The 25308-nt window shown below is 52.0% G+C and overlaps 2 protein-coding genes across 3 annotated transcripts in view; one reads left to right on the top strand and one right to left on the bottom strand.

Moving 5' to 3' along the window:
- IQCK (IQ motif containing K) overlaps positions 1 to 2945 on the top strand; it is a 127139-nt gene extending 124194 nt beyond the window's left edge. For both annotated transcript variants that reach the window (XM_029221845.1, XM_029221846.1), the window contains one exon: positions 459 to 2945. In XM_029221845.1, coding sequence (XP_029077678.1) covers positions 459 to 514 — 56 coding nt within the window. In that variant the 3' untranslated portion in view covers positions 515 to 2945. The remainder of the gene's footprint in view (positions 1 to 458) is intronic.
- On the bottom strand, positions 2911 to 23606 carry GPRC5B (G protein-coupled receptor class C group 5 member B). The gene is made up of 4 exons (XM_029221844.1): positions 23480 to 23606; positions 13519 to 14532; positions 5821 to 5930; positions 2911 to 4456 (listed from the first exon to the last, which is right to left on the bottom strand). The coding sequence occupies exons 2-4, from the start codon at positions 14522 to 14524 to the stop codon at positions 4412 to 4414; spliced, it is 1161 nt and encodes a 386-aa protein (XP_029077677.1). The 5' UTR covers positions 14525 to 14532; positions 23480 to 23606; the 3' UTR covers positions 2911 to 4411.
- Between the last annotated feature and the right edge of the window lie 1702 nt (positions 23607 to 25308).

Genomic DNA, 25308 nt, shown 5'->3' on the forward strand with positions numbered 1-25308 from the left:
TTACATTCTTGTCCGGACCGTAAAAGACTAGAAAGGATTCTCTTCTGGCCTCGAACTGACCCCAGTGCTGTCCTGAGTTTTTAATTTTGGGTGTGGGGGGAACAGGGTGAGTGGTGACAGATTTGGTTGAGTCAAGAGCCTCGAATCTGTCATCATCTTTAGTAAAACTTCCTTCCTTCAGTGCCCCCGACCTGCAAAGCATACTTTTGACCTTCTTCTGAACTGAACTCAGAATGGCCGTGAACGTTACATGAAGTGGCTTTGAAACTTCAGGTGCTGCCGGTGGAGGACAAAGGCCCTGTGTTCTTCCCCGGTAGATCCACGGGACCAGAACCATCGCAGTCGCTCAGTGGGTTTCGAAGCAACTGACTTCTGTTTCCAGAAGTCTGCAGTTTCCAGAAGCCAAGTCTGTCTAGGCTTGTAAATTGACCCTGACTTTCTCTTTCATTTCTTTGCAGTAAAATGCAAAATGGAGGATGAAGAAGAGGCTGCAGCTAAGACTCCGCAACCTTAACAGCTGTCGATATCTTTCCCCTCTTTGCTCCAGTTACTCCACTTGAGGAAAATGTTCAAGTTATGCTTCCTCTATTGTGCTTTCTTGAACAGCTAGATTTGGTGCATTCGGATAAGAATCTTTCGTTGCAAACATGTTTTACTGGAAATAGTTTATCATAAGAAAGTACTAGTTTTAACTTTCTGCATTATCCCCCAATTTTATTCTTTCATCCGTATATTTCCTCAGTGCTTCAGGAGTATTCTTCTATACCAACCACTGCTAAAATGTACAATGAACTCTGATTCCAAGAGATGTTGAAGTTTTCTCTAGTTACCAGTTTCCCAGTTTTGGCCACCTTTGCAAAGATCCATATTTAAAATAAAGTCCCAAACCTCTGCAGTGGGTTTTAAGTTTATCCGGTGAGTACTCTTTTCATAAAAAAGTCATTATTGCCTGTGATCATTTCCCAAGGAGACTGACCCTTAACTTTGACTGCATCAAGATAAGACACTTAAACCCAGACAACAATAAAGATAAAGAATTTTTGTTGTCTAGGCCCCAAAGCATTCTAGAAATGCCTCATTTTATGGGTAAACGGACTTATTACCCTCAACTGTCCTGCAGTTTGCTGCTAACCAGGATTCTCCCATTCAAAATGCCACGGACTTAGCCTCCAGGCAGATCTGAAAGCCAAGTAGTTGTATTGGGTTGTTTTGACAAGCTACCACACGTCTTAAGTAAATAGTAAAGCCTTTATTTTTTTGTGTTAAGAACAGCATTTTGAAAATAAAACCTATTTGCCCATGCTTTACAATCTTTTAAATTTGTAATATTTATATACAGTCGTTTATGGTACACATTGATTGTCCTGAAATTTCTTTAACGATTTTTTTAAAGTATGCAACAGTCAGCCAGGGGAGGATAAAGGTACATTATAAAACACACATTAATACATTTAATAAATATATATTATCTATCAAAAATGAGCCTTAGCTCTTTATCAATGAATAAAAAGCACCTGCTGAGAACTCCTTGTAAGCTGGTATAATCATTGCATCATTGGATTATAAAAGCCACAATGCTCCCTTTCGGTTCGGGGTTCAACTCAGCCTTGCCCAACCAGGAAGACCCCTCCCACTTTGCCCACGTTCTGTGGGCCCTGACAGAATCTGTGCTAAAACAGTGACTCCCCAGCTTTCAACAACCAAATCTGCAACCCTTGAGACACACAGAACTTCCCAGTTTGTCAATTCTTGGGGCCGATTGCCTCCCTCCCTCCACTCCATCTCCAGGGGAGGAATCCAGCACAGAATGACCGTTTTCTATTAGAGGGGAAAGAGTGGCTCTTATAGTCCCAAGGTGAGTTTGATAACTGGACCTGGAAAGATTTGTGCTTACAATTAGGTGTTTTGACCACACAGGCTCTCCTTCCAGGTCATCTTCCCCCAATGTCTTGTTTACATAAACAGACCTTAAACAGAGGTGCCATTTAATTTTGTATTTAAACTTCACTCCATGGGGGCAGCTGGCTACCACAGTCTCTTGGCAAAGATGTCTCTTCGCACCCTTCAGGTGAAGCCATTGTAAGAACAGTTCTCTGCCCTCTCCCCCACTCCCTGTCTCCACCCTCACTGGGAGAGCATTCAGCCCACTCTTGACCTCAAAGCCAAAATAAAACCCAGAAGTGCAAAAACTATCAGAGATTTAAAAAGAAAAGGAAAGAAAAAGGTCTCATTAAGTGAGGTTTCCTGTGGCTCAAAGCCGGTTCCATTTCTATGGTGGTGAAACATTCCTTTCCGCTTGTAGCCATCTATGCTGCGCCACCTGACACACCTGGACCGCCAAGAACTTAGAGAAGATGTGACCGTGTTTGCTCTCCCCTCTGCAAGGGGAGCTCTTGCAGCCTGAGTCACTGATGGGATCAAAGAGCTCTGAAGGACTCCAGGGAGTGCGAGTGAGCGACCGTTTCCCGGCACGAGAACATGTAACGCGGCCGTTTTTCACCAGATGGGACCGAGGTGTTCAGAGATTTCTGTGACTTTCAGAATTCTGGGTCTGCATGCATCTGCCTCCACCCCGGGTCCTAGCTTCTCTCCGTCCACCCCCCGCCCCCATACTCCAAGTTCCAGTCCACCCAGTGACCCTCCTGGCACAGAGGGCTGGGATGGGATTCTCTCCCTAGAAGCAAGCACGTGCTCCGGGGGTGGGGCGGGCGGGCGCTTCCCGAAGGTCAGGTAGGGGTGGCATTCTGGCGCCATGCTCCCTCTTCCCCATGCTGGCAACCCACGGAAATGCGCTAATCTGAAGGAGGGCTACACAGGGGTGGCCAGATTGGCCTCGCTACCCCGGTGCTCTACAAGGATGCGGGCGGGGGGGGGGGGGGAGAGGATGGGACACAGCAGACTAGGGCCTCGAGAAAAATCAGAAGGTTTATTAAAACATACTCAGCTCAGACATAACGGCTTATGAAGAGGTCAGTTTCCCCCCAAACACTAACCTTTTTCATTTTCTTTAAAGGTTAAAGGCTTATGGGTTGGTTTTATAGAAAAAAGCAATACAGTGATTAGAGTATATGCAAAAGGACCCGCCCTCATTTTTACATTCCATGCCGTCAGGTTAAAACTCTTTGCTTTGAATCATTGCTAGCGATTATACTGGCCAAACAGTGCAGAGAACATGGGGCTTCTAATGGCCGAGATGTTGGAAATGCCAAATAAAGGAATGACTTGCTGAGGACAGACGGAAATCATGACAGAAACAATGGGCTTTGAAGAGAACCATTTTCATGGAACTTGCAGAAAACCAAGACAAAAATGTCCCCCATACCCTCCCAAAGCAGCAAGAAACCCTCACGTGCTTCACCCCACCCTGGACCTTTCACTACATCTGCATAGAAGACCCAAGAACTCACTGCTTGCTAGGCAGCAGGCGTTACCTCTCCACCCTGGGGCACCCCTGCCAGGTGACAGCATCGTGGGAAGTCTGCTGTGGCATTGGCCTCTGGCTAAGCTAGTGCACTCTGCGCTGGTGGCCCCATCTGAGCTTTTGAAATGGACGTGGGGATAGAACTGGGGAAGGGCTGGAGGAACACTCATGAGGAGGGAAGAGGGAGAGGTGATCAGGGGAGAGACGGCTGGCCCAGCCAGAAACTGCCCCGCAGAAAGAGGCATGCTTGCTTCCTGCCATCAACGGCAGAGCAAGAGGCCCAGAGAAGGAACAGTGGCTGGCTGCTGCTTTCTAAGCGTGATGGTCCCTTCAACTCCCAGACAGCCTTTTCTTCTTTGGCATGTGGCAGGCTCCCTCCACCACTGCTTTTAAAGCTCTCCCCATGATTCGGTTGGGCCTCGCCTCGGAATCACACTCACAATCTCCTTAACTGCTCCTGACCCCCCTGAAATGTGAAAACCAAGAGGCAGGCCTGTGGGAAAGCCACAATTCATCCTCCTCAGTGAAATGGTCATCTCCAAGAGGCTGCCTGAGGTCCAGCACTTGCTGGGGAGGGGCGATGGTGTGGGATCTCCATGTTCAACCAACATCAGCTCGGCCCACTGGCTGTGAACTTGGTTCTGTTCTACACCCAGAGGATGAAACAGTCTTCTCAGCCACATGTTCGAGTGAGCCTAATCCTATTGCAATTAGCTTTGCTTTAGTTTGCAGGGTTTGAGGTTGGTTTGGTATTAGGTGTGTGTGTGTGTGTGTGTGTGTGTGTGGCAGGGGAGGGGAGGGCAGTCGGTGTTAGCTTTTCAGTTCAGCAGTGTTCACATTTACACAAAATCCCCTTGTCTAGGATTTCCAAATCTCCTGGCTGCGAGGCGGCCTTGTTCAGCTACTGTTACTGATTTCTCCCTCAAGAAAGACACAGCCAGGGAATAAAATCGGTAAGAGAGATTCTTATTCTCTGGAACTTAAAGTCTTTCACCAGAGGTGTCTTCCAGCGTAACTTGGCGGAGCAGTTGGGATCTGGAAACAGGAATAACACACTAAGAACTCCGTGCTTTGCAACGTCAACGTCAGAAACCAGTTTGTTAACAACGTACCATAGATAAGTTACCTTGTCTTTTCTGGGCTGAATAATTCCCAGGAAAAGCAGCAACCACTATGTGTTATGTACGATGCTCCATTTTGGGGAAGGCCATCTGCCCTTTTCTGTAATCATGAACCTGAACAAATATGTTTCTTTACCCAGAACCCCACCTCACTTTCTAAATCCAGGGTGTTTTTATGCACACTGGCCTTGACCAGACCAGGGGGGCTGAAGAATGACTGATCAGAAGGTTTATCAGAATGATAAGGAATGACTGATGGGGCTATTTTCTAACTAAATTTATTAAAACACACAGGCCAAACGCTTGAAACTTAGGCTTTTCTTGGTGCCCAACAAGAAACAGGCCAATGGATGGCTGGGGGTCTTCACAAACGCAATCCGTGAGCCTGCTTGCTTTGAGCCCATTCCACGCCAATGCAAACGGATGCATCACATACCATCTGAAGGCCAGGAAAACCAAAGTTCCCTCTAGAGATCAAAGACCATCCCTGACTCACATTAAAAACAAAGAAGTTCAGGTGGAGTTATGGAATTGGCACATGATATAAAGAATGGAAATCCAATTTACACGTGTAAACTGGCTCATGTGTTGTTTCTGAAAGAAGCATGTAGCTATGTTTGGAAATTAAATCTGGGAATGAGAGTGAGCTTTTAGATTGCCAGAGAAAGAAAATGATGTAAGTCTACGGAGGCAAAATGTAAATGGTGACAATTCTGCTGAAGGTCTGTTTGGCATCAGATAGTAAACCTGTTTTTGTGTTCGCGGGAGAGAAATGATAATCACTTCAGTTTCTTCAGAAATGTTCTAAGAAGTTGGAACCCAGTACCCAGCTGGGGCACGGTGTGCAGGCAGGGAACAGGGGACAGAGAGCTCAACTAGGTTGGATGCTAGCAAAATCTGCCAGGGTTTCGTGACTCTGGGCTTTTCCTAAAAGTCACTTCTGAAGGACAGCATGGACGGGGGCACCTTCTGCATAATGAAAACCAGAGAATTAATTCACTGGGTGCGAGAGCCCCAAGAAACAGGGACTCTTTCAAACGAATCTACAAACGGTCAGCTAGGTACAGGTGGATGTTCCGTGCATGGAGAAAGGGGGTCGAGAGGAAAGGAGAAAAATGGAAGCACTGCATGCATCCTAGCCGCAAGGGGTGTCGACGTGAGCCACTGTCTTTGCAGCCCTGTAAGCAGCCTCTGCAGAGCGGTGTGTCCCCATCAAAGCTGCCCCCCAACACTGACCACTCCTAGGCTTCCTGCCAAACATCACCTCCTGATACTTACAGTCCCCCCGTTGAGCACAACGGCCATCTCAGTTGGCTGATACACGTTACTTCTGAACGGAGCGCTGGGTCTGTTTCCCAAGCTGCCATTGCGAAATCCTGTTCGGAGAGCTGAGGGAGGGAGGGAGGGAAAGGCAACACCAAAAAAAAAAAAAGAAGACACAATTTTGAATTTTGTTTTCTTCCCCTGCATCAACATCACGCTCCAGGCACACACCCCCCACCCCTCCCCTTTGTCACAAGCCAGATTCAAAACAAAAGTCACAAAGGCGCTTTGTTCTCTGGCTCTCTTGGAGCCTGACCCGTCTCAGTGGGGTTGGGGAGTTTGCAGAATCCAGGGCGCAGGCGGCTCTCAGGGAGGGGACCCCGGGTGGAGCCTCGCCCGGCCCTCCCCTGCCCCCGCGGGCCATGGGTGATGCGGGAGCGCCTGTATCCCTCAGAAGTTGTTTTCTGACAAAAGACCTCCTCACTACTGAGTGCCATCCCTGACAAGTTCAACACCACACTGTGCAACACGGTTTCTGGATACACACAGAGGTGGGCAACCCTGAGACCCTGGACCACAAGTGCATGGTAGAGGTCGGATGTCTCCAGGGAAAAGTGACGGGGAAGAGGACAGAGGGGCCCCAGACACATGAGTGGGGTCATTTGTAGACAGGAAAAAAAGGGAGATCTGAAGCAAAGATAGCAAAATATGTCATCACTTTCTACCTCTGAAAGGAGAGTAAATGGTGTTTCTTATTTGCAGTGTACTTTTAGACATCTAAATTTCCTTTTTTTTGGTGTAGAAAAATCAGATGATCCAAAAAGACGTGGTGGAACCGTGAAATGTATATTACTAAGTGAAAGCAGCCAGGCTGTAAAAACTCACTGTATGATTCCAACTATAATATTCTGGAAAAGGCTAAACTATAGAGACAGTGAAAAGATTAGTGATTGCCAAAGGTTTGGGGGGAGCACAGGGAATTTTTAGGGCATTGGAACTATTCTGGGTGATACTATAATGGTGGAGACATGACATCATGCATTTGTCCAAACCCATAGAACTGTACAAAGAGTGACCTCTAAAATGTTAATTATGGACTTTAGTTAATAATAATGTATCAATATTGATTCATCCACTGCGACAAATGTAACACTAATGAAAGTTGTTAATAACAGGGAAAACCAGGGGAGGGGGCAGGCAGGAATTCCCTGTACTTCCTGTTCAAATTTTCTGTACCTAAAACTGCTCTAAAAAATAGTCCATTAAGAAATAACAGAGGGCTTCCCTGGTGGCACAGTGGTTGAGAATCTGCCTGCCCATGCAGGGGACACAGGTTCGAGCCCTGGTCTGGGAGGATCCCACATGTCGTGGAGCAACTGGGCCCGTGAGCCATAACTACTGAGCCTGCATGTCTGGAGCCTGTTCTCTGCAACGGGAGAGGCCTGTGCACTGCGATGAAGAGTGGCCCCCGCTTGCCGCAGCTAGAGAAAGCCCTCGCACAGAAACTAAGACCCAACACAGCCATAAATAAATAAATTTAAAAAAATTTAAAAAAAAACAACCTAAAAATAGAAAAAAAAAAATAACAGAAACAAGAAGCACTATAAAAAAATCAAAAGTCTTTCTCAATTGTGAGATGCCATTTTACACGGGGCACAGAGGGATTAGGTAACTTGCCTAAGGTCACACAGCTGGTAAGAACCAGCATTTGAACCCAAGCAGAGAGAATCTGTGTTCTTGACCATCACACTATTCTGGCCCCAAATACTTTGTTTTTAACCACCACATTTAGTTACTTAGAAGCAATCTGAATTTAAGTGACATTAGGGCAGCGGTCCCCAACCTTTTGGCACTAGGGACCGGTTTCATGGAAGACAATTTTTCCACAGACGCGGGGCAGGGTACGGGCCGGAGCAGGGCTGGAGGTGGGGGGATGGTTCAGATGGTAATTCGAGCGTTGGGGAGCGATGGTGAGAGATGGGGAGCGATGGTGAGAGATGGGGAGCGACGGGGAGAGATGGGGAGTGATGGGGAGCGATGGGGAGCGGCAGATGAAGCTTCGCTCGCTCGCCTGCTGCTGTTCCTAATAGGCCATGGACCGCTAAGGACCACTACCAGTCTGCGGCCTGGGGGTTGGGGACCCCTGCATTAGGGGCAGCTCAGCCCAGACTGAACCAAGGCAGGGTGGGGAATGCATGTTCCAAAACAGACTCTTTGCTTTAGCATCTCCAAGCCTTCAACAGCTCCCATGCACAGGCTGACAAGATGACCTTCCTGGGAAGTAGAGAAGCGGACCAGGGGACAGAGTCCATGGACCCTCACTAGTCCCAAATCCTAGCCGAGACCTCCTTGAAAGAGAGGGAAAACCAAACAGCACAGCTTTCCTCATAATGCAGAGACCCTGCCGGCTATGGTGGGGGGATCTGGCTCTAAACCATTCTCTTCAAAGAACAAAGGCTAGACTCTACAGGCCATCTGTGGGATGCCTTGGCCCAAGGATCCCTCTGTGTAGTGGTTATCTGCTGTTCTCCTCTGGTAAACATCCCTCCCACATTCTAGGTCCTGAGTACTGGCTACAACTGTCTCCTTCTCTGGCCTTGAGGTGGGCATATGATTGGGGCCTGGCCAATCAGGTCCAGTCAGAGCTAATTCTGGGATTGTTCCTCAAGCATCCTGGGAAATGTTCCTCTTTTCTGCTGGGACTCTGTGTAAGCCTAGAGCCGTGTGCTGCCAGGATTCTAACAGAGCCAAGAGCTGGAGAGAGACCAAATCTTGTCATCACTTGAGCTTCCTGGATCTATCCATTTCTGAAGCCTGACCCCCAGTACCTTAGTTCATTGTTGTTTTGTGTTGTTTTGCTTAAATTGCTTCAGAGGAGAGTTTTCCAACTAACACTCCACTCTGACCTGGGTCAGCTCTGAAAGGCAAGTAGGGCTCATCCATAAGGAGGTCCCAACAGGAATTTAAGATCATAGGCTAAATGCCAGTCTTCTCCTGTTTAGACTCTGCAAGTGAGGTGAGATTCGCCCTGCCCCCAAAGCTGACTGACACAGGACCTTCCACTGGGAAGCGAAGGGGCAGAGTTTAAATAGCCCTTGGCCTAATGAGATCAGAGAGCCCAAATCCCCTAACAGAAGAAAGAACCCTTTTCTTTCTTGCTCCTTTGAAAGGTGAACATTTAGTGTACCTTGTTAATGCTTTCCAACATGTGATCTGAAGTGCTATATCCTTCAGGGTATTTTCATCTTCTATCACATACCTCATGCCTTGTTTTCTAATTAATTAATTAATTTTTTTTTTTTGGCTGAGTTGGGTCTTTGTTGCTGCACGTGGTCTTCCTCTAGTTGCGGTGCGCAGGTTTCTCATTGCAGTGGCTTCTCTTGTGGAGCACGGGCTCTAGGCGCGTGGGCTTCAGTAGTTGTGGCTCGCAGGCTCTAGAGCGCAGGCTCAGTAGTTGTGGCGCACGGGCTTAGTTGCTCCGCGGCATGTGGGATCTTCCCGGACCAGGGCTCGAACCCGTTGGCAGGCAGATTCTTAACCACTGTGCCACCAGGGAAGCCCCCCTCATGCCTTGTTGATACTCATTAAGAAACAGCAGGCTGGCGAGGTCCTACATATCTGAGGTCTCACTGGGGGGTTAGGAAATAAGGGAGCAGTGGCTGAGCCACAGTCCAGCCTGGGGAATGCCCTTCCCATCTCGACTTCAGGGATGGACTCTCAAGAGTACAGAGCCTGAAAGGCTGGCTAGATAAAATACAGGAGAAACAGGGCCAATTGTAGCTCCCGTAAGGCCCCTTGTGGGGCCTGGTTCCCTAAAATACAAGCTGGCTGAGGTCAGACCAAAGATGAGAGCAGGTGTTCTCACCACGGCAAGGGAGGGCGCCCAGGCATTCCCCAGCCAGCAAAGTAGTGTTTCTAGAACAAAGACAATCCTAGCCAGGATGACAATTTAGTCTCTCCCTGTGAGTCTTCCAAGGGAATTGGCTTTGCCTCGTGCCCATGTGAATTTTGGCAGACACACGTTTGGGAGGATTGGGCTGTTAAGTCTGACAACATCCAAGGTTGGTGAAGAGCTGGGGAAGTGGGGCTCTCATATAATTATTCAGGGGAGACTAAATTAGTCCACCTTTCTGTGGGGTGGCATCTGGCAGTATATACCAAGATTGAAAGGTGCAGACTCTTGACACATGTGTAAGAGTTAATTGATCAAGGGCACAAACATGGATGGATAACGTTCATTGCAGCATTACTTATACGGAAAGCCAGAAACAAGCAGAATATTCACCAGCTAAGATCAGAAAAATAAATTATGGTACCTCCTAGTAATCTCTGCCTCGTGAAAAGAATACTGTAGCTCTGCTGTCGCTGACCTGGAAAGGCCTCCCTCCGTGATATACGGTTGATTTAAGCAAGCACATAGCAGAAGACCACTTAGACCAGTGGTTTCAACCTGGTTACATCTTAGAAGCACTTGGAGAGCTTAAAATACCTAAGCCCAAACCGACTTACTCAATCAGAATGAGGGGCAGGCACCCAAGAGATTCTAACGTGCAGACAGGTTAAGAACTGCTCTACGGGATTGGTGTGTGTGTGTGTGTGTGTGTGTGTGTGTGTGTGTGTGTGGGTGTGGGTGTGTGGGTGTGTGTGTGGGTGTGTGTGTGTGTGTGTGTGTGTGTGCGCGCGCTGATGAGAGCAAACAGTCAGCAGTAGTGGCCTTTGGGCAATGGGATTCTGAGCACTTTTTATTATTTTCACTTGCTGAACTCCTACCTGATTATTGTTGATCTTTTGTCATCAGAAAGGAATAATAAAGCTATTTTTGTTTTGGAAAAGAAAGAGGGGAATGAGGGACAACCTCCTTGGCTTTGGAACATAGCATTTGAAACAGATGGGCCTGTGGGGCACCTCTGGAGACCCCATCATGCCCTGTGCCAGCACTGGTACTCCTGGTACTGACGTGGGTCCCAAATCCCTTAGATCTCTGGATCTTACGTGGATATGACGTACTGGATGCATTTTCACAAGAAAGGATGCACAGGATTCAGAAAACCAACCTTCTCTCTCCCTGCTCTGCTGTGAGCTCTGCTGTGAGCCTGAACAAGTTGCCTGACACTCCTGGACTCAGTTTCCTGCTCTGTAAAATGGGACCTATAATCCCTGTCTTCTCAGAGTGTCCTGACACATCTGTGAGATGAGGGACACTAAAGTGCTTTAAGAAGAGAAGAGAAATTCTGTGGCAGAGTGGTCAGTGTGTGGGCTCTGGAGTCAGGCCGCCTGGGTTCAAACCCTGGCTCTGCCTCTTGGGCAAGTTGTTCGACCTCTCCGTGCCTTAGTTTTCTGTCTGCAAAATGGACCTCACTGGGTTATTGTAGGGATTAAATGAGATTAGCCGCTAAAATGCTCAGAATGGTACCTGGTCCATGGTAAGCACCCAGTAGAGGTTAGCCATCCTTACTTTTGAAGCCCCTACTACTTGTGTAGTTCTAGCACCCCCCTTTCACTGCAAGTAAACTAGATTATCAGGTTCAACAACACTGGTTCTTAACTTTCTGGGGATTACGAATGGCTTTGAGAATCTGACAAAGCAATAGACTAATTCCCAATTGAATGTATAAAAATTTACATCCATTTCGAGAGTTCCTGTTACCTTTGAGGTCCAAGGGGAGTCCATGGGTCTCAGATACAGAGGATCCTATTCCAGGAGAAGCCAAGGAAGAGGTGGCTCCACCAGGACCCCAGGAACTGGCCAGGTGCCTGGCCTCTGCTCATCACATGCCCTGAGGGGCCCTCTGGCCTCCCAGTGAGTGATGACCCCCATCCTGACCCTCGTCTTCTCCTGGCAATCCACGGAGCCAGCCCCACCAGAGTTGCGGCTCATCCCTGCCAAATCTATTGACAAACAGAGGCTTGCAGGCTTGGGGCTTTCCAGTAAGAAGGGAGCAGCTCTGATAAAGGCCACACCAGGATGTTTGACTCTACCCATGGTGGGGTTGCAGGCGGGGTCGGGCGGGGGGGGGAAGGTCTGTCATTCTCTCCTGTGGGTCTGGCCAGGATCAGGGGTTCAGAAGCAGCTGGGCACATCCTGGTGGAGAGGAGGGCTGAGGGTGGCCTTGGAGGACCCGGTGGCTTGACGTGCTTCCCCCCTGCCTGCAGGGGTGGGTGGCTGTGCTCTGGGCCTCGGCACTCAACCCAACAAGGCTGACTTCGTAGTATGACCAGACAGTGGGCACTGCCCAGGCACCTGGGTGAGCATCAGAGAAAAGGGGACCACGACCATCTGGAATGGGCCACCTCCTAGCTGTATGTCATCAGGCAAGACTGAACCTCTTACAGCCTCCATTTATTCATCTGTAAGATGGGGATAATAACAGACCCTACCTCATCAGGTGGAGGGGTGAACTAATGAGATAATGCAGGTTAAGAAGTTAGAATAGTGCCTGGCATGGAGGCAGTGTTCAATAAATGGTTATACTAGGTGATTAATTATTACTACTGCTGCCGCTAATTATTACTGTAGCTCCTGATAAATTTTTAGGTAACTGAGAAAAAGCCATTTTAATTAATCTCAAGTGCTGGGAGCTTAGCCGACTTGCTTTAAGCAACAATTGTAAGAGACACTTCTCCAGCGTCTGCAGCAGGGGCGCCTGGGGCCTGGGCCACCTCCTCTCGACTCTTCCCTCTTGGGAATCCCGCCGCAGCGGTGGCAGACAGCCTGGGTGCTCATACCACCTCCACTCGAAGTGCCCACCAAATCTCTTTTCTGCCGTGCGGGCTAATGGAACTTGTTCAGCCCATTTACGGGAGCCCTGGGAGACGCTCATGACAGTGGGAGATAGGAGTTGGTGGACAGATGCCGCAGCCTCCTGTCCTCCGAGGATCGATTCTGAGGCTCGTTCTACACGTGTCCCTGGCAGGGATGAGCCCCAGCTGCCCGCGGTGGTAACCAGCTCTTTGATGCTCTTGTTCTTGCGTTTCTGCCATCCCAGTCTCATTCTCCCTGGCAGGGGCCACCTCCTAAGTAAATCACCTACAACATCGCAGGCTCTGCTTTCGGGGGAACCCAACCAAGATGCACATCCAACAAGCCAGGTGCCGTGGGAGCCCCTCAGTATGTTACCTCTCTCAACAGGTCTATGGGGTACACAAAGCCTTAACATCTAGGAAGTGGCAGAGGCAGGATCCCAACCCAGACGTCTGACTCCAGGGCCCAAATTCATAACACTCCTGGAGACAGAGGTAGGGGAGGGGACTGGAACATTGCCCCTCATCATCCCCTGCATCCATCCAGCACATGGGCTGCAATCGTAAACACTTCCAGGGAGCCAGGGACTTAATGTTGATATGTTATAGCGGCCGGGACAGGGAGTGTGGTGAAGAGAAAGTGGATCCCCACCTAAAGGGCCACCACAACTCGGTGAGGGGTAAGAGACAGAGCCTTTGCAGCCAGCTTCACACGACTGCTGCCAGGTGGGAATGGCAGCCCAGCACTGCCAGATCCATATTTGCGAAAAAGGCCAGAAACCTGGCTTTTTATATTAAATTGGTTGATGCTAAATAAGAATGCAGCTCTGGGCCCGTTTCAGCACAGCGGTCAACGTCTGTAGGCTCTGATCTGCCAGGACCATCCCCAGGACCACCCATCCCCGGTGGAGAAAAAGGAGAGAGCACTTTTGCGAAGAACAGCCTAACCCAGCGGGGCGGTGCCCACTTTACCTGCACTGTGTTCATCCATCGAGAAGGCCTTGTTCTCCATGTAGGTCCGCGGCAGCGGCACGTCCTCCTCAAACGCCGTCTCCCCCATCCTCGGCTGCGGCGTGTCGAAGTAGTTGGGCGTGTTCTCCTGCGGGGAGGGCAGGATGGTGCAGTGGATCTCTGGGATGGCGTGGAAGATGACGAAGACCCAGCCACTGGCCACCAGCGTGATGGCCAAGGTGGGGTCTCCCCAGGCGTCTCCCTGCCGCAGCTCCGCGTTGCCAAAGAGGTACATGGTCATCCAGGCCACCCAGACGAGCACGGAGAGGAAGGCCGTGACCAGGATGCAGACCCCGTTCTGCTTCCACTTCTTGAACTTGCCGCACAGCGTGAAGAGGGCCAGCCCCAGGGTGGCCACGAGCAGTACCATGTCGTAGATGAGGGCCATCGCGAAGTCCATCGGCTCGTAGGCACAGGCCGGCTTCTCGTCGCGCAGCACCGTCAGCACCAGCCACTCGATGGCGATGATGACCTGCACGAGCATCAGGCACAGGGCCACGCCCACCAGCTGCCAGCCCGACGGGCTCTTGCCGTGGCGCACCAGCCTCCGCACGCGCCACGCCTGGCTCAGCAGGCAGGAGAAGCAGAGCGCGAAGAGGACGCCCCAGAGGAACCGGCGGACGGAGCAGATGGTCTCATCCTCCCGGATGATGAAGGCGAACGTCAGGCCGAAGAGGCCCAGGGTCCCCAGGAGGAAGAGGAAGTGGAGGCCCACGGGGTCCTTCTTCTCCTTGTCCTTGATGAACGGCAGGCGCACCAGGAGGATGAGAATCAGAAGCAGTGTGATCAGGGCGCCCGCCCCCGCCACGGCCTCCACCACGATGCCCCAGATGGTGTCCAGGTCGCACAGGGACACGTACTGAGGGAGAAGGTCCAGCCCGCAGCCCCGGGACGTGCTGGTGTTCTCGGAGGCCCCGGAGGCAATCACGAAGAGCAGGAGGAAAGCAAGCACCTGGTGGGTTCTCATCTTCCTCTCTGACGCCATGAACGTTCCAGAAAAGTTGGGGGGAAAAGACCAATTCATTGTAAGACTCCCACTCTCCTGACTTCTTTAAGAAGACCCACCTCACTTCAAACCCGCCAGCCCCCTTCTCCAGGCAGGACAGCCTGGAGGAGGGGTGGGGATTTCGGCCCCCATCTACCCCCTAGCCCGGGCTCAGTGAACAGCCGTGAACCATCAGTGCTAGTGGCTGGAGGAGAGGATGGGAGGGGGACTCACTTTCTCTGGATACTCTTTCATATTCTTTGAATTTGAGGCCATGTCTGAGCTCTTCAAAAATAAGGGAATAAAATGAGACTTGAAGAGACGGTCATGGGCCGAGCGCTCGCTGGGAGAGGGGCACGCACTACCCGTCTCAGTCTCTCAGCGCTAACAGCTGACATTTACCGATGACTCACCCTCGGCCAGGCACTCGACACATCCAGTCCTCACACCGGTGACGGTGACACAACAGTCTTGAGGAGGTTGGGACACCTGCCCAAGGTCACGCCACTCAGCTCCTAGACGCATCCCCTCTTAGAAGCTTCCCAGCGTTTCAAATGTAGTGTGAACGGTCTTCCTGGGTTCCCCCCTTTCCCCCCCTCCCCTCGCACATCCCACCCCTCCCACAAATATCTGCTGAGAATCCATCCTCTCACTCCAGCCCACCCACCTGTGCCGGGGATGCCTCCATGCCTCACGGAGTCCGCACAGCCGCCAGGAGATGGGCTTACTAACCCCTGTCTCGTCTTCCCCTCCTCCCTCTGCCTAACTACCCTCCACACCCTGCTTTTATGGAAAACTGCCCCTCCCCACACCGGTCTCAGCTCTAATGTCATCCACTCAGACCTTGGCCAAGGTCACACCCCCATCCCCACCCCCAGCATCTCCCATCTATTTCTTAGCTCTAATCGCATCTGTCATCTTTTTGCCTGTTTACTTTGTTTCTCCTGTCCCTTCCTTCTCTCCTCCCTTCCTGTCTTTCTTCACCACTAGCTACAGGATGACAGGGACACTGTCTGTCTCGTTCATCAGCATAAAACAGGGTTTCTCAGCCCCGGGCCTCATTCTTCCTTGTTTGGGGGGTTGTCCTGTGCATTGCAGGATGTGTAGCAGCATCACTGGCCTCTGCCCACTAGGTGACTGAAGCTCACCCCCTCCCCCAATTGTGACAACCTCCCAAGTTTTTAGACACTGCCAGTGTCCCCTGGGGGGGAAAATCACCAGGATGAGCACCACTGGTCAAGTACTAGCATAAAAGCACACTAGATGCTTCCTAAATACTGAGTGAACGAGACTTCTCACCGGGACCCTCCTCTACCCACTGCCACCAGCTCCTTGCTTTCGGAGGGAGCCTGGCCTTGGGAAAGCCATGCGTGCACAGCTCTGCAGTGATGTTTCCAGGCGTCTTAAGCCAGACTTACGGCCTTAGCTCCACCCACAGTGAGGCTGTAACCAGCCACCTCCAGGGCAGCTCAGCACATCCCTGGGGCTTTCTTAAGTAAATGCGGTATCGACCACCTCTCTCTCTGCTCCTTGATGGGATACGGTGAGCAGCTCTGATCCTGCCTGGGCCGCAAGGCCATCAACTGGGATAAATTATTGATGCTGCAGAATGAGAAGGAGCCTGGTACTATATGGACCAGCTTCTTTGCCTATAGATGAAAGAAGGCAGACTGGGAACGGAAGGCATCTGGCAAGAGATGCTCCTGAAACAAGCACCCCAGACACTGGCGATCAGGCCCATGGTCCTGCCACTATTCGGGGCTCTGCTACTTCAGTCACTGGAGTGCCACCTCGGCTATTTACACCTTGTCTACAAACCCACCGTAAGTTATTTACTTAACTGACTCACCAAGTCCTTGAAATCGACTCAAAAGAAAACTCAACACATTGAAATACTTGTTGATGGAACTCACGTTGCATACCCACTGGCATATCCCAACGTACCACCTTTAAAAAAATACTGTCCTAGCCAGAGCTGCATCTCACAAGAGCACACTGGGAATCCAAGTTTAAGAACAGGATATGCTGGAACAAAATGCCATCAGGCCCCCGGTACAGTGCAGTGGATTTCCCCTAGACCTCTCATCAATGGCAAGTGTGATCAGGAGACTTCTCAGCAAGTGACAAGACACACCCCAGGCGGCCTCTCTAGGCCACACATCAGCCAGTCTCACCTCCAGGGTGGCTGGGAGAGGACAGGTAGGAATGTGCTTCTGGAGTCTTGACCACCAACCCTCTCCCCAACTCTCCCACCCACCTGCAGGCCAGTGGTTCTCAACCAGGGGCAATTTTGATCCCAAGGGACACTGAGGCATGTCTAGGGACATTTTTGGTTGTCACAACTGGGGAGGGCGGGGTGCAATTGGCATCCAGTGGGTAGAGTCAAGGGAAGTTGCTAAGCACCCTCCAATGCCTGAGATGGCTCTCAACACAAAGGAGGATCCGGCCCCACGTGTCAGCAGTGCTGAGGTTGAGAAAGCCTGGTTTATACACCGGAGAACAGAGTTGATGAGGGTGAAGCCAGGAAACCAGCCAGGCCTCTCAGCCTCAGGCCTCAGGTCCTTTCCTCGCAAGAGCTTGGGCTTCTTTAGCTGCCTCCCCTCATTCTCTTGGGGGAATCTCCTCTCTCCAGGCCTGCCTACAAATTGGGACTGGGTTCCACCAGCTCGTCCCCCTTCCTGATTGTCCTTCCAGCCACAACAGGAAACCAGTGTGGATGAAGAAAATATCAAGATGGTGACCACGCTTCTGAAATTGTGCAGGTTCTTACGGCTGTGGTCCAGGTCTCTAGCTCCGACTCCTTTCTGAGATGGGAAATAGATACACTCTTGCTTTCTGCTTTCATTCCCAAGGTTGGAACCCTCTCCTTCTGGGACAGCTGCTGTTTTTGTTGTCCTGCCTCCGTTTCTCTCATTTCTGAAGAAAGCTCCTGAATTTCCTTTGGAGAGCCTCCTTGAGCCCCAGCTGCAAGCACCCGACCCAGCCTGGCCAATCAGAGCATTTATCCCACCCTTTGGCCACACTGACTGGTTCATGAACAGGCACCTGGCCCCAACCAGACCCATGAGAATCAGTCTTAGGATTTTTGCTAGAATTAACTGGAAAGAGGTTTTCTCTTGTTGTCGGGGTTAATAAGCTAAAAGGATATACACCTGGAGCTGGAGAGGACTTATTTACCATCACAGGGACAGAACCTGTCTGAGAGTAAAGCTGACTCACAGGAAACGGCCACGTGATGGACCAGAGTCCTAATACACAGAAAGGCTGGATTCAGTTATGCCTGAAGCCAGATACCCTGGTCTTTGCAGTTCCAGCAGCCAATTAACTTCCCTTTTTTGGATTAAGCCAGTTTGAGATGGGTTTATGTTACTTGCTAACAAGGAAGTTCTATTATACGTCCCACATGATGTGGTCCTCTTCTTCCAGGAAGCCCTCCCTACCCAACATCCAGGCAGCCAGAGGCTTCAATAGGGTCCAGTTGTCCCAAGTAGGTCATTTTCATTGCTAAAGATGCCCATGAGGTGACAGCCATCGTTCTACAGAACAATGTCCAGGATGAACAGGAGGGAGGCTACACACCACCTCACAGAACGACGCTGAGTCCAGCTCATCTAGGATTTCTGGGGGGTTCTGCCCTGCAGAGTTTTCTGTTACTGCCATAGTGACCACGACAATGACTGTTAGCTCGCATAGGTGCTCACCATGCACCAGGCCCTCTTCTGTGCGCTTCACATATATTAATACCTTATCATCTGGACAATGACACCACGAGGCAAGTTCTGTTACTGTCTCCATTTTACAGGAAATAAAACAGAGAAGCCAGTTGGCTTGTCCAAGGTCACATAGCTAGAAAGCGGTGGAGCCAGGAGACAAACAATTGTACTATTGTTACGGGGCTCTTACTACAGACCAGGGCTCTGGAAATGTCACACGGTGAGACCTTTGCTGGCCAGTCTATCTAAATTAGGTTCCCTCTGCCTCTTCATGCTCTACACCGATACTCCCGATCCTTATCTTCACAGCATGTGCCACAGTTTTCAAATATTTTATTTTATTACTCTTCTGGTCTGATCCCACACACCCAGGCTCTTGTCTGTCTTGTTCTGCACCGATTCCCCAGTGCCTGGCACATGGGCAGGGCTCACGGCCCAGTTGCTGAATCAATCGACTGATTAAACGTGGTCTCCAACCCTCATGTCACCTGGCAGGAAGATGCTCTCATTGTCATTTTTTAGAGGAGGGGACTGAGGGCCTGAGAGGCTTAAGTCAAAGTCTGATCTTCAGACTGGCAACAGCGGCAGCATCGCCCAGGAACTTGTTAGAAATGCAGGCGCTCAGCAGCGGGCCTGGCCACCTGTGTTTCCACAGCCCTACGATAGGCTCCAGGTGTGCTCAGATGCTTCGGTGCACTGAGGTTTGAGAAGCACGAACATATGCAGTGGGGGAGCCTGGACGATGGCCTGGCACCTTCCACCCCACTATCCCTGCCCCAGGCCCAGGGGGCAGTGCTCACTCACGCTCCATCTCACCCACTGTCAGGTAAGCCCCATCCTGCCCCCTCAGCCACCTGGGGCCTCCCCGCTGCTGAGAATGGAGCAACTCTCCAGGAACCCCAAACTGCACAAAACAAGATTAGAGGTTTGGAGTCAGCTGCAAGGCAGGGCTGATTGGGAAGGGATGAATACATGGCAACAGACCCGTGGGATGTAGGCATGCAGCTCCTCAAAAGGAGTAATGAATAAAGTGATGAATGTGCAAGACTCGGCTCACATACTAATTACTTTGCTGCCAGCCAGGCTCCCAGAAATGTGACTCATTCAGATGCTCTTAAAAACACTGCATCGCACATGCAGGCCCGCGCACACACACACTCTCTCTCTCCCCGCAGAGGGGCCAGAAGCTACCGGCAGGTGGTGGAGCAGCATGTTCCTCGCAAGCTGGGGCCTGCAGAGGCTGGAAAGAATGCAGGCAAGATTCCTTGCGCGAGGACAGCGCTGCCTGCCCGAAGGCCACAAGCAGGGCTGCTTCTCCCAGGCTCAATCCTGGCCAAGCAGCATAAACTTCCAGTTTCAAGTTCTGCCCCTGGCACTTGCGAGAACCCTGCGACCATGGGCGGCTGACTTAACCTTACTAGTCTCAGTTTCTTCATCTGCAAAATGGGGGTGATAATACCCATCTTGCAGGGTTCTTGTGAGGATTAAAATAATTAATAATTAGAGTTTAGGACAATAGATAGCATGGGGTAAGCACTTATATAAAATGTTAAATAAAAGATTGGCGAATGCTCTGAGGTTATGAACTTTTCTGACTTTGCTTTTCCAGGAGGGGTGGTTGCCATGGAGATGGGGCTGAAACAGGGGCTCACCCAGGTGTTTGTCCACCACTGGTTTCCAGCCTCCCCAGTCACACACCAAGCAAAGAGGTCCCTGAGGTGGTGTGAAGGGGAGAACCCTTTGGGGGTGGTCTACCTTGGAAACTCCCAAACTCTCCTGATCCCCACAGCAGGTGCTCTAAATGGGAGCCTTGCTGTGAAGGTGGTTTTCCAGAGAGGAACCGGTGCTGGAGGACCTGAGGCCAGCCTGCATGCCCTGAAACTGGGTGTCCCTGTTGAGGAGTCAGAGCCAGACACCCAGAAATGGGACACCAGCCATTCTCCTGGGAACTAGCATCCCCGCGTTGCCATCTACCCATATGAAAGGAGACACAAGATATACAAAACTGCTCTGGAACACACCATTCTGACCTGCTTCGCCTCGGGGGCTACCAGCAGAGGAATCTTAAACCCACCTTCTCTAAAGAAGGGGGGAGGCGCTGGAGCATGGAAGGGAAAGAAAAACTAAACAGATCTGGAGAGGCTTTCCTAGCCCTGGGCATGTCTAACAGTTCAGTACCCGATGAATACCTGGCACAGGATTTACACTCCCGTCAGTCTCCTCAAGAGTGGAAGACCTCAGTTGGAGGAAAGTCAGACAGAACTGTGTGACATTGGGCATTACTTACTTAACCTCTCTGACCTTCAGTCTCTTCTTCTGTAAAACAAGGATAATGATAGTGCCACTTTCACAAGGCTGATGTGAAACGTACTTAGAAAGTACTCAGCACCGCAGACAGGGAGCACTGGCTCCTGGCTTATTACAATTACGATTCCCATTGTCCTGTTGGGAATACAAAGAGGTAATGCAACTTGGCCAGAGGCTTCCTGGAATTGATGGGCCGAGCTGGGACTAGAACCCACTTCTCCCAACTGCTGACCTCAAGGCCACTGCACCCCTTGTTGGACTCCCTCTGTTGGACAGAAGCCCAGGATAAGGCTGCAGAGTCAGTCCCCCCCCCACACCCCAGCATCACACTCTGTCCCTGCCCACTCCCATTATAGCCGCTGGTGCATTTCCTGCTCCAGAGGGATGAAACTGTTACAAGGTTTCCTGACATTAAACTATTTCCCAGACCTGCAATCTAACCCTTTGATGTCTTTTGCAAGTTACACCATCTCATAATCTTCAGTTCCCAAGGCCGCCCAGACCACCAGCCTATCTGGGGGCCCTTGGATTTAATAACCCTCACAGGTTAGTAAACAGGGTTGCCAGAACACAGGCTCCGTGAGCCATGAATATGCAAAGCAGCTCCAACCCTGTAAATAAAAGCAGTCATTTAAATGCAAATTGCATCCTTGGCTGCCCATTCCAGGGTGGATTGGTTCCTCTGAGGCTGTAATTCTGAGAAGAAAATGTGACTAACTCAGAACCCCCAGGAAGCTCTGCATGGAAGTGCTTATGGGGCGTTGGGCTCTGGGTGGGGGCCACTTAGGGGGCGCAAAAACTGCCTAAAAGTGGGAAGTGGGTTTTAAAACCTGACGTACCCCTGGCGTAGGCTTACAGGGCCAGCCAGGCTCAAAGCAGTCCCCACAGGTCCCCTTCGGAGGCTCCCGGCGCCTTGCCACCCTCAGAGGCAGAATGAAAAGGAAGCCGCTTTTCGTCTCCTTGTAAAGGTCAAGGGAGCGTTTAAAAATCAGATCTCGTGGCTTTCCACTCCAAATCCTGCAAGGGTTCACCAGTCAAGGAGAATAAAACCTAAACTCCTTTCCATGGCCCAAAAGATCGTGGTCTGGCTGGTCCCTGCCATCCCCTTTCCAACCCCGCTCTCCACATCTGCCTATGAGCTCCAGCCACAATGGCCTTTGTTCATTTTCTCTGCACTCATTCCCACCTCCAAGCCTTTGCACTTGCGGTGCCCTCTGCCTGGTTCAGTCTTCCCCCTGCGTCTGTCAGTGCCCCCTCCCCCACAGCGGGGCTCCACTAACATGTCACTCCCCAGCACAGTCTTCCCTTATGTGTACATACTCTTGTCACTTTATTTTACAGCACTCTGCTTTCTTTTCCTGGCAGCCCTTATCCCAATCAGAAGTTCTAGCTACTTACTATTTATTTACTTATTTAGTGTTCACCCACCTCCCCAGTGCCCTGAGAGCAGGGGCTTATCTGCCACTTCCGTAGCTGGCATATTTATTGAAATAACACATTAACCAATAAAGATTTTGAGCTTCTCTTTCTAACAAAACTGCTTTTCTTGCTGCCTGGGCCCCAAATGGCGACTCCTTTCCACTTCCATCTTTTCCCTCCCCAACTCAGCTGACCCCTTTTCAGACAGAGCAGGGAACAGATAGGAAACTGTTCACTCCGCAGTCTAGGTACAAAACTGGCCCAGTGAAGGGCTCCCAACCGACCATTTGCATTCTATTTACATCCTATTTGCATGCAGTTTTAACTCAAAGTCTGAAATCCTCCAGAGAGCCCCCGCCCGTGGGGAAACTTCTGAATCAAGGTTCCTGGGCTGAAGTTCTAAAGCTTTTGTGCCAAGTCCCTCCCCCACTTCTCTTGTCTTTGCGAGGATTTCCCAGTTCCTCCGGGGCTCTGCTCAGGTGCCCCCCACCCCATGCTGGCGCAGTTGGGCAGCCAATGTGGCGCGTGGCCCGGGGCCCCAGGCGGGGACGCGGCTGCCCGCCACACTCCAGGGGCCTTTGTCCGCGCTCCAAGGAGCCGCCCCTTAGCGAACTGGGGACATGTTGGGTGGGTGTGTGCGTGTGGTGGGGTGTTGGCTAGGCCTGGGAGTGACAGAGCCGGGTAGGAAACCCGCGGGCTGCGCTGGAGCCGTCCTCGGTGGTAAGCTCGGTACGCCCCCTCCCTGGCTGGTTGGCCAGCTCCCCCAGGCCGAGGAGGGTGCAGGCGGTAGGGATCCCGGGGTGCTTGGCGCTGGAAGCCCGTGTCCCCCACGTTGGGGGGAGGACGCAGCACAGGGCTGATCCTCACCTCTAGCTTGGCCGCAACAGCAACGCTAACATCCCGCCATTGTACGCATTCGCCCCTCATTTCTTCCCGCAGTCCCAGAGCTCAGCTCTTCTCGCCCGTCGTGTCCCCTCCTTTCCCGCAGTGCGCAGCCACGGCCGGCTGCGAGCTCGGCCCCCTGCCCCTACGGCAGGTGCGGCAGCTCACCCCCCAACTCGGCCCCTGTGCCCCCGGCTCCGTCTGCCCTGTCTGTGCTCAGGCTCCACGGGCTTGCCACGCAGCCGTGCCCGTGGCTGCGCTCACAGGAGTCACTCGGACACGCCTGGACTCCCTTACAGTCCCAGCTGCCCTTTGCCTGTGGTCGCCCCCAGATCCTCCCCAGAGACTTGGATCTCCACCTGGTCCGGGTACATCCCCTCCCCCCATAAAGGTCCCAACCCTCCCCGCCCCCCGCCCCGCCCTCTGCGGCTCGTCTCCCGCCGCACTGTGGTCCCCCCACCCTAATCCCCCAGCTCCCCCAGCAGAATAACCCCTTGGGGGGGCCTCAGAAAAGCACAAGAAGCAGACCCCACCCCAACCCTCCCAAGTCCACGGCGGGAAAAGTTTCTGGGGTCGCCGCAGCGCCCTCCACCCCACCGGCGCGGCTCGCACTCACCGACCCCCGCGGCCCCGCAGCGCCGATGCTCCTGCTGGCCCTCGGTCCGAGTCACATCTCTGCAGCGCAGCCGTGTCCCCAGCCCAGCGCGCCCGCCCGTCCGACCTCACTGCATCGCACTCACGAGCCGCTGCCGAGCTAGGCGCCCCCTGGCCCGGCCCGCGCTGCTGCAGCCGCCGCGGCCCCGCCCCGCCCCTGGGAGGCCCCGCCCCGCCCCGCCCCCGGAGCTTCCAAGCCCCGCCCCTCCCCGGCCCAGGCTAGGCTGAGTGTTCCGAAAGCAGCCCCGCGCAATCTCCTTGCTCCTGGCCTGCGGCGCTGAGACAAGTCCTCTCCAGTGTCCCCAGTTAACGAACACCACCCGCACATCCACAGTGCGTCCATAAGCAGTCCGGACGCGCCGGACACATCCCCAGGTTGATCCACTTTCAGAAACACACACATGGAGGGGCTTTCTAAACCATGGGTTCCTAAACATTAACTTCCCCACAATATACCAGCATCCGATCCAGGGCGCAGAGAGGATTCCGCCGCGAGCGTTCCAAAATCACCAACGCCCCAATATCAACTAGGCAGCCCCTTCCCGCCTGGGTACACTCCAATTACCCCCCGCCAAGTGCCCTTGTCCCTTTACGCACCCTGAGCCCAACACCCGCATCCTTGGCCACTCCAAACATACTCACAGGTCCGCACGGTAAACCCTTCACGTGGCTCCACACGCAGTATCCCATCACCGTCCCCCCACACATCATCCACATACACACACGTCCACGACCTTCCCGGTCACACATTCGGAGGCCCGGGGCCACCGGCTTGGCGCTCCGCAGACGCCCAGGGCACAGGCGGGATGCGCGCCCACGGGGCAGCCGCGGGACCCGCTTGAAGTCTGGCTCGACGTAGTCCACCCGGCTGTCCGATGTCGGCATTGCCTCGACCGGGCCTGGGGGCTGCGCTCCAGCTTCTGACCGGCTTCTCCAGGTCGCCCCCTCCCCCGAAAAAAGCCCCCAGAGTTTTGAGGACCCCCCCCACTTGTGGTGTGGGTAAGACCCTCCCACCCCATCCCGGCCCCACAAGACAGGACAGGGAGATGACCCCTGTTTCCCACTTCTCTGCGTGGGGGAAGAGGGGTGGGGAGGCGGGAAGATGGGTTGCGGAGTAGCACTCCCTTCTGGGCATATTTCTAGGCTCTGATCTTTGCGGTCTCCGGACCTTTCAGATATTCTCACCCCTTCCCGCCAACCTCCAGCCTCCCAAGTATCCTCTCCCCGCAGCCAAGACGGTTTTCTCCCGGGCAGGCCACGTATCCTTTGGGCACGCATCTCTCCAAATATTTTATGTTAATTTTAAGGAAAAATGGAGGAGAAGAAGCACGAAAACAGAAAACTATCCCGGTTTCATCGGCAGACGTATCCTCAGCGCCTAGAACAGTGCCTGGCACTCAGTAGGCAATCTTTAAATGTTTGCGGTACGACCCCTCCTCAGTGTTCCCGCGAGACTGGGGAACTGGAAAATGGATGGGCACTGTCACCTGCTGGTATATAGTGGAACTGACGCCAAGATCCTTTTCTTTCCCTCTGTAAACGTGGGCAAATTCAACTTTCTAAGCCTCAATTTCCTCATACGCAAAATGGAGATAATTGTAGTAGTACATGCCTATTGGGGTTATTGTAAAGATTAAACACATAATACAGAGAATTCCCTGATGGTCCAGTGGTTAGGACCCTGCGCTCTCACTGCCAAGGGCCCGGGTTCGATCCCTGGTCAGGGAACTAAAATCCCACAAGCCGCAAGGTGTGGCCAAACAAAAAACAACACAATACCTGTAAAGGGTT

This window comes from Monodon monoceros, unplaced genomic scaffold (assembly GCF_005190385.1).
Source record: "Monodon monoceros isolate NGI ecotype Baffin Bay Population unplaced genomic scaffold, NGI_Narwhal_1 Super_Scaffold_13, whole genome shotgun sequence".
NCBI lineage: Eukaryota > Metazoa > Chordata > Mammalia > Artiodactyla > Monodontidae > Monodon > Monodon monoceros.

What these genes read in the sequence shown, in the direction of transcription:
- GPRC5B (XM_029221844.1), bottom strand. Translation starts at nt 14,524, where the DNA reads ATGAGAACCCACCAGGTGCTTGCTTTCCTCCTGCTCTTCGTGATTGCC. An exon ending in GATGGATGAACACAGTGCAG is followed by an intron (nt 5,931 to 13,518) that starts GTAAAGTGGGCA and finishes TCCCTCCCTCAG; the next exon opens with CTCTCCGAACAGGATTTCGC. An exon ending in TTGTGCTCAACGGGGGGACT is followed by an intron (nt 4,457 to 5,820) that starts GTAAGTATCAGG and finishes TCCTGTTTCCAG; the next exon opens with ATCCCAACTGCTCCGCCAAG.